Source organism: Tubulanus polymorphus, chromosome 2 (assembly GCF_964204645.1).
Source record: "Tubulanus polymorphus chromosome 2, tnTubPoly1.2, whole genome shotgun sequence".
Lineage (NCBI taxonomy): Eukaryota > Metazoa > Nemertea > Palaeonemertea > Tubulaniformes > Tubulanidae > Tubulanus > Tubulanus polymorphus.
The window spans coordinates 30,799,394-30,808,427 of record NC_134026.1 but is presented as its reverse complement, the minus strand read 5'-3'; the positions used below and the strand labels follow the sequence as shown (position 1 = coordinate 30,808,427).

Genomic DNA, 9,034 nt, shown 5'->3' with positions numbered 1-9,034 from the left:
ACCCGACAATTGAAAAGTTTTAAGTCAAGTTTTAATCAATGTGGAAAGATGAATGTTAAGTATTGGCCATTCTGATAATGAAAATCAAACTAGGATTAGTCTATTCTAACAACTCGCTGCTGATGAAACACTCTGAATCAGTATTGTTAAAGCTATAAAATCCCTGCTCTGAGAATGAAAAATAAAGTCTGAAATGTATCCTTCTTGAGCTGGTAGTTTAATCAACCTTCCGACTAGGCCTAAATCCTAATAGTCATCTTCAGTAATAGTATTCCCGAAAGATGACCATTAGCATGTCAAGTCTAAACTTTGGATATACTACACTCACTCTGGTTAAGAATATGATATTTGCTCATTCATATACAAGATTTTCTTAAATACATTTTTTCTAACAATCTGCGGACTCAGAATTTATTCTAAAACTGTGTAACCTCTGTTTTCGAGGGTTCGACAGTCATATTGTATTTCTCTTGTTGTTTCTTACAACCAAACATGGCGCGCACCTCGGCACGGAACCAGTCCAACGATATTATATATATCAAATAATTAAAACAATTATTCAAGAAAACAAAACGTAACAAAAAATCATGCAATGCGAAAACAGTGCTAGTAAATTTCAAGGCATATTCATGTTCACCTAGGATATCAATTTTATATAATAGAACATGTCCCCAGCAATCTAATATAGAATAGGGTGTCGTGAAGAAGAGAAACAAAGCAGAAATAGCGACCAGTTGATACGCTACTTTTCTTTCCTTTTTGCGTCTGTTCAAATATTCCTCATCGGTAGATTTGTCTCCTCTACAAAGTTTACAAACGATTATAGCATTTCCGATCCAAACAAGAATCATCGGTAAAGTGTAAACGGCGCAATGAATGAGGAATGGTCCCAAATAACTGAGCAATCCTCCTTCTTCTCTATCTAATGCGTACCAACATTCAACTGAGTGTCCATCGTCGTCGATGTCGTAAGCGACAAGAACACATATCATACTTAATAAACCGACCATGAATATCACACCCAGTAATATATATCTCAGCTTCCTCGACATAACGACTTTCTCGCGCCAAACCAGAACCATCCGTTCCCACGTAAACAGTACGATCGTCCATGAGGCCCAAAACGCGCCACATAATCCCACATATGAGATACCTTTACACCGAGCGGAGGTCGAGAAGATGTCCGTGTAGGATTTTTCTCCCTCGCTGAATATCGCATTTGGTACATCAAGATGGAGCCAGGTCAACAGGGCGAAAAATATCAAGAATATAAGATCAACTATTGATAACGGTATCAAATAGTCAACAACTTCCCGAGTTCGATAACTGCGACTCTTCAGAAATACAAACAACACAAATATGTTGCCTATTATTCCTTGTATGTAGAAACACGGTGCTATATACGCGACAAACACGTGAAGTCCTTTGATAAAATCCTCATTATCTTGACCTTCATCTCCCCAGACAACCTCATGGTGATCCAGATCCTCTTCGCTCCTGTTCATACCCATCACGATAGATAGGTGCAATCTTCTTATTCTTAGACTTTAGAAATCAGGTGTCTCTTTTGACCAACTTAGTTCGAAACTATGGACTCAATAACATAGTCTAATAGATTTTGACCCTTAGTTACGTGAGCACTTGTTTTGGACTTGGTTATAACCACGAACTGTGACGATTGCCACTCGATACATGGTTTGCCAACACTAACATGCTTTTATGTACTATAATGTGTTGTTAAACTATGAGACAAGGAACTAAAACTAAGATCCGAAATGTTTTGCCAGGTCTTTTTGCTTCCGTCCGATTCTGGAATTCTCTTCTGGTGCATTTGGTTCAACTGCAGAATACACTCCACATATTTCAAAACAGCGTAATCTGTAAACCTGAAAGAGTATCAGTTTGTAGAGTGTTTTTGTTCCGGAATATTGAAACCTGCCATCTTCAAATTACGGTCTTTCTTCGCAGACGAACTTTCTGTCGCTTGTGCACCAATCATCCTCCCATTTCGGAGTAGCGTGTATATTGAAAATCATTACGCATTCCTCGTATCCACTGTTTGGTTGTCCATATATCCACAGTGGAGTGATCACATTCCTACTGTGTGGTGTAAGATACAGCCGTATAATATCAAAAGAAAATTCAACGTTGAAATTATGTGATTTAGATACAACACTTTTATTAATAATGATAAATCGTAGAACACACTTAAAACGAAAACAAAAATAAACGACAATATGATTATGTGGACGTGTATCAGGTAATGTGAAAACCCGACAATTGAAAAGTTTTAAGTCAAGTTTTAATCAATGTGGAAAGATGAATGTTAAGTATTGGCCATTCTGATAATGAAAATCAAACTAGGATTAGTCTATTCTAACAACTCGCTGCTGATGAAACACTCTGAATCAGTATTGTTAAAGCTATAAAATCCCTGCTCTGAGAATGAAAAATAAAGTCTGAAATGTATCCTTCTTGAGCTGGTAGTTTAATCAACCTTCCGACTTGGCCTAAATCCTAATAGTCATCTTCAGTAATAGTATTCCCGAAAGATGACCATTAGCATGTCAAGTCTAAACTTTGGATATACTACACTCACTCTGGTTAAGAATATGATATTTGCTCATTCATATACAAGATTTTCTTAAATACATATTTTCTAACAATCTGCGGACTCAGAATTTATTCTAAAACTGTGTAACCTCTGTTTTCGAGGGTTCGACAGTCATATTGTATTTCTCTTGTTGTTTCTTACAACCAAACATGGCGCGCACCTCGGCACGGAACCAGTCCAACGATATTATATATATCAAATAGTTAAAACAATTGTTCAAGAAAACGAAACGTAACAGAAAATCGTACAGACCAAAAACAGCGTGAGTAAATTTCAAGGCATATTCATGTTCACCTAGGATATCAATTTTATATAACAGAACATGTCCCCAGCAATCTAATATAGAATAGGGTGTCGTGAAGAAGAGAAACAAAGCAGAAATAGCGACCAGTTGATACGCTACTTTTCTTTCCTTTTTGCGTCTGTTCAAATATTCCTCATCGGTAGATTTGTCTCCTCTACAAAGTTTGCAAGCGATTATAGCATTTCCGATCCAAACAAGAATCATCGGTAAAGTGTAAACGGCGCAATGAATGAGGAATGGTCCCAAATAACTGAGCAATCCTCCTTCTTCTCTATCTAATGCGTACCAACATTCAACTGAGTGTCCATCGTCGTCGATGTCGTAAGCGACAAGAACACATATCATACTTAATAAACCGACCATGAATATTACACCCAGTAATATATATCTCAGCTTCCTCGACATAACAACTTTCTCGCGCCAAACCAGAACCATCCGTTCCCACGTAAACAGTACGATCGTCCATGAGGCCCAAAACGCGCCACATAATCCCACATATGAGATACCTTTACACCGAGCGGGGGTCGAGAGGATGTCCGTGAAGGAATCTCGGTCGCTGAATATCGCGTTTGGTACATCAAGGTGGAGCCAGGTCAACAATGCACAAAATATCAAGAATATAAGATCAGCTATTGATAACGGTATCAAATAGTCAACAACTTCCCGAGTTCGATAACTGCGACTCTTCAGAAATACGAACAACACAAATATGTTGCCTATTATTCCTTGTATGTAGAAAAATGGCGCTATATACGCGACAAACACGTGAAGTCCTTTAGTAAAATCATCCATTTCTTGACCATCTTCTCCCCAGACAACCTCATGGTGATCCAGATCTTCTTCGCTTCTGTTCATACCCATCTCGATAGATAGGTGCAATCTTCTTATTCTTACACTTTAGAAATCAGGTGTCTCTTTCGACCAACTTAGTTCGAAACTATGGACTGAATAACATAGTCTAATAGATAATGAACTGTAATAAGGCTTTGCGTTTTATGGCCATTCAAGATATGTTTTGACACACGTTAATGACAAAAATAAATACACTAACTATCAAATGTATGCATGATATTATACTATAGGACCGCATGAAAAAGGACACATAAAACTGGAACAGATACCAAACAGGATTCGGTTCCACATTTCTCGATTGAAATCTCACTCTACTATCGGGAATATCAAAATATCAGCTAATCCCAACTCTAGTGTCAAATCTACAAAGGAACGCAGATTATGGGTCCAGGTTGTGAAGGCGTCATGATTTATCTAAAAGGTGACACTCCGATAGTTCCCTACCACAAAATGGATCTAACTTGACATTTGGAATTTTTTTAATGATCATTCAATTCAAAACATTAATTCAATCTAAATGACACATAGAATTTTCAAATACACCATCGGTGTACAATAGAACGGGACATAAAATTTATAGAATAGACAGTGTCTACAGAAATACTGGAATAACAAGTTTTGATTGGACAGAATCAGCTTTGGAACCAGTTGCTTAAAATTGGTTTAAGTTAACCGGTTTGTAATGTGGGGACCTAGATACGCTCTACCTATTCTGGAATTCTGTAAACCTGATAGAAGCGGCCGGTAGAGAGTTTGTAATCTGTAAACCTGATAGAAGCGGCCGGTAGAGAGTCTGGGGACCTAGATACGCTCTACCTATTCTGGAATTCTGTGAAACTGAAAGTAGCTGCCGGCAGAGAGTTTTTGTTACGGAATATTGAAACCTGCCCTCCAAATATGGTCTTTCATCGCAGACGAACTTTCCGCCGCTTGTGCACCAATCATCCTCCCATTTCGGAGTAGCGTGTATATTGAAAATCATTACGCATTCCTCGTATCCACTGTTTGGTTGTCCAGATTTCCACAGTGGAGTGATCACATTCCCACTGTGTGGTGTAAGATACAGCCGTATAATATCAATAGAAAATTCAACGTTGAAATTATGTGATTTAGATACAACACTTTTATTGATAATGATAAATCGTAGAACACACTTAAAACGAAAACAAAAACAAAAATAAACGACAATATGATTATGTGGACGTGTATCAGGTAATGTGAAAACCCGACAATTGAAAAGTTTTAAGTCAAGTTTTAATCAATGTGGAAAGATGAATGTTAAGTATTGGCCATTCTGATAATGAAAATCAAACTAGGATTAGTCTATTCTAACAACTCGCTGCTGATGAAACACTCTGAATCAGTATTGTTAAAGCTATAAAATCCCTGCTCTGAGAATGAAAAATAAAGTCTGAATTGTATCCTTCTTGAGCTGGTAGTTTAATCAACCTTCCGACTAGGCCTAAATCCTAATAGTCATCTTCAGTAATAGTATTCCCGAAAGATGACCATTAGCATGTCAAGTCTAAACTTTGGATATACTACACTCACTCTGGTTAAGAATATGATATTTGCTCATTCATATACAAGATTTTCTTAAATACATTTTTTCTAACAATCTGCGGACTCAGAATTTATTCTAAAATTGTGTAACCTCTGTTTTCGAGGGTTCGACAGTCATATTGTATTTCTCTTGTTGTTTCTTACAACCAAACATGGCGCGCACCTCGGCACGGAACCAGTCCAACGATATTATATATATCAAATAGTTAAAACAATTGTTCAAGAAAACAAAACGTAACAAAAAGTCATGCAAAGCGAAAACAGTGCTAGTAAATTTCAAGGCATATTCATGTTCACCTAGGATATCAATTTTATATAATAGAACATGTCCCCAGCAATCTAATATAGAATAGGGTGTCGTGAAGAAGAGAAACAAAGCAGAAATAGCGACCAGCTGATACGCTACTTTTCTTTCCTTTTTGCGTCTGTTCAAATATTCCTCATCGGTAGATTTGTCTCCTCTACAAAGTTTGCAAGCGATTATAGCATTTCCGATCCAAACAAGAATCATCGGTAAAGTGTAAACGGCGCAATGAATGAGGAATGGTCCCAAATAACTGAGCAATCCTCCTTCTTCTCTATCTAATGCGTACCAACATTCAACTGAGTGTCCATCGTCGTCGATGTCGTAAGCGACAAGAACACATATCATACTTAATAAACCGACCATGAATATCACACCCAGTAATATATATCTCAGCTTCCTCGACATAACAACTTTCTCGCGCCAAACCAGAACCATCCGTTCCCACGTAAACAGTACGATCGTCCATGAGGCCCAAAACGCGCCACATAATCCCACATATGAGATACCTTTACACCGAGCGGAGGTCGAGAAGATGTCCGTGTAGGATTTTTCTCCCTCGCTGAATATCGCATTTGGTACATCAAGATGGAGCCAGGTCAACAGGGCGAAAAATATCAAGAATATAAGATCAACTATTGATAACGGTATCAAATAGTCAACAACTTCCCGAGTTCGATAACTGCGACTCTTCAGAAATACAAACAACACAAATATGTTGCCTATTATTCCTTGTATGTAGAAAAACGGTGCTATATACGCGACAAACACGTGAAGTCCTTTGATAAAATCCTCATTATCTTGACCTTCATCTCCCCAGACAACCTCATGGTGATCCAGATCCTCTTCGCTCCTGTTCATACCCATCACGATAGATAGGTGCAATCTTCTTATTCTTAGACTTTAGAAATCAGGTGTCTCTTTTGACCAACTTAGTTCGAAACTATGGACTCAATAACATAGTCTAATAGATTTTGACCCTTAGTTACGTGAGCACTTGTTTTGGACTTGGTTATAACCACGAACTGTGACGATTGCCACTCGATACATGGTTTGCCAACACTAACATGCTTTTATGTACTATAATGTGTTGTTAAACTATGAGACAAGGAACTAAAACTAAGATCCGAAATGTTTTGCCAGGTCTTTTTGCTTCCGTCCGATTCTGGAATTCTCTTCTGGTGCATTTGTTTCCACTGCAGACTACACTCCACATATTTCAAAACAGCGTAATCTGTAAACCTGAAAGTGTATCAGTTTGTAGAGTGTTTTTGTTCCGGAATATTGAAACCTGCCTTCTTCAAATTACGGTCTTTCTTCGCAGACGAACTTTCTGTCGCTTGTGCACCAATCATCCCCCCATTTCGGAGTAGCGTGTATATTGAAAATCATTACGCATTCCTCGTATCCACTGTTTGGTTGTCCATATATCCACAGTGGAGTGATCACATTCCTACTGTGTGGTGTAAGATAGAGCCGTATAATATCAATAGAAAATTCAACGTTGAAATTATGTGATTTAGATACAACACTTTTATTAATAATGATAAATCGTAGAACACACTTAAAACGAAAACAAAAACAAAAATAAACGACAATATGATTATGTGGACGTGTATCAGGTAATGTGAAAACCCGACAATTGAAAAGTTTTAAGTCAAGTTTTAATCAATGTGGAAAGATGAATGTTAAGTATTGGCCATTCTGATAATGAAAATCAAACTAGGATTAGTCTATTCTAACAACTCGCTGCTGATGAAACACTCTGAATCAGTATTGTTAAAGCTATAAAATCCCTGCTCTGAGAATGAAAAATAAAGTCTTAAATGTATCCTTCTTGAGCTGGTAGTTTAATCAACCTTCCGACTAGGCCTAAATCCTAATAGTCATCTTCAGTAATAGTATTCCCGAAAGATGACCATTAGCATGTCAAGTCTAAACTTTGGATATACCACACTCACTCTGGTTAAGAATATGATATTTGCTCATTCATATACAAGATTTTCTTAAATACATATTTTCTAACAACCTGCGGACTCAGAATTTATTCTAAAACTGTGTAACCTCTGTTTTCGAGGGTTCGACAGTCATATTGTATTTCTCTTGTTGCTTCTTACAACCAAACATGGCGCGCACCTCGGCACGGAACCAGTCCAACGATATTATATATATCAAATAGTTAAAACAATTGTTCAAGAAAACAAAACGTAACAGAAAATCGTACAAACCGAAAACAGTATGGGTAAATTTCAAGGCATATTCATGTTCACCTAGGATATCAATTTTATATAATAGAACATGTCCCCAGCAATCTAATATAGAATAGGGTGTCGTGAAGAAGAGAAACAAAGCAGAAATAGCGACCAGTTGATACGCTACTTTTCTTTCCTTTTTGCGTCTGTTCAAATATTCCTCATCGGTAGATTTGTCTCCTCTACAAAGTTTACAAACGATTATAGCATTTCCGATCCAAACAAGAATCATCGGTAAAGTGTAAACGGCGCAATGAATGAGGAATGGTCCCAAATAACTGAGCAATCCTCCTTCTTCTCTATCTAATGCGTACCAACATTCAACTGAGTGTCCATCGTCGTCGATGTCGTAAGCGACAAGAACACATATCATACTTAATAAACCGACCATGAATATCACACCCAGTAATATATATCTCAGCTTCCTCGACATAACAACTTTCTCGCGCCAAACCAGAACCATCCGTTCCCACGTAAACAGTACGATCGTCCATGAGGCCCAAAACGCGCCACATAATCCCACATATGAGATACCTTTACACCGAGCGGGGGTCGAGAGGATGTCTGTGAAGGAATCTCGGTCGCTGAATATCGCGTTTGGTACATCAAGGTGGAGCCAGGTAAACAGTGCACAAAATATCAAGAATATAAGATCAGCTATTGATAACGGTATCAAATAGTCAACAACTTCCCGAGTTCGATAACTGCGACTCTTCAGAAATACGAACAACACAAATATGTTGCCTATTATTCCTTGTATGTAGAAAAACGGTGCTATATACGCGACAAACACGTGAAGTCCTTTAGTAAAATCATCCATTTCTTGACCATCTTCTCCCCAGACAACCTCATGGTGATCCAGATCTTCTTCGCTTCTGTTCATACCCATCACGATAGATAGGTGCAATCTTCTTATTCTTACACTTTAGAAATCAGTTGTCTCTTTCGACCAACTTAGTTCGGAACTATAACATAGCCTAATAGATTTTTACCCTTAGTTATTTCAGCACTTGTTTGGACTTGGTCATGCTATGAACTGTGACGATGGCCATTCAAGACATGCTTTGACACACGTAAAGGACTCTCATTTACGTTAGGAAATAAAATGTTTTATGAGAGCCGCGTAGTTTATCTATCACGTGATC

At 37.9% G+C, this 9,034-nt stretch overlaps 4 protein-coding genes across 4 annotated transcripts; all 4 read right to left on the bottom strand.

Annotated features, from left to right (window-relative positions):
* Nucleotides 1-416: 416 nt before the first annotated feature.
* LOC141899185 (thyrotropin-releasing hormone receptor-like) lies at nucleotides 417-1,511 on the bottom strand. Its single transcript, XM_074785346.1, has one exon. It carries the CDS (start codon nucleotides 1,509-1,511, stop codon nucleotides 417-419), a length of 1,095 nt encoding a protein of 364 aa, XP_074641447.1.
* Nucleotides 1,512-2,687: 1,176 nt separating this feature from the next.
* Nucleotides 2,688-3,779, bottom strand: LOC141899184 (galanin receptor 2a-like). Its single transcript, XM_074785345.1, has one exon. The coding sequence runs from the start codon at nucleotides 3,777-3,779 to the stop codon at nucleotides 2,688-2,690; it is 1,092 nt and encodes a 363-aa protein (XP_074641446.1).
* Nucleotides 3,780-5,409: 1,630 nt separating this feature from the next.
* On the bottom strand, nucleotides 5,410-6,504 carry LOC141899183 (thyrotropin-releasing hormone receptor-like). The gene has a single exon (XM_074785344.1). The coding sequence runs from the start codon at nucleotides 6,502-6,504 to the stop codon at nucleotides 5,410-5,412; it is 1,095 nt and encodes a 364-aa protein (XP_074641445.1).
* Nucleotides 6,505-7,250: 746 nt separating this feature from the next.
* Nucleotides 7,251-8,780, bottom strand: LOC141899670 (allatostatin-A receptor-like). The gene has a single exon (XM_074786100.1). The coding sequence runs from the start codon at nucleotides 8,776-8,778 to the stop codon at nucleotides 7,687-7,689; it is 1,092 nt and encodes a 363-aa protein (XP_074642201.1). The 5' UTR covers nucleotides 8,779-8,780; the 3' UTR covers nucleotides 7,251-7,686.
* Nucleotides 8,781-9,034: the final 254 nt, after the last annotated feature.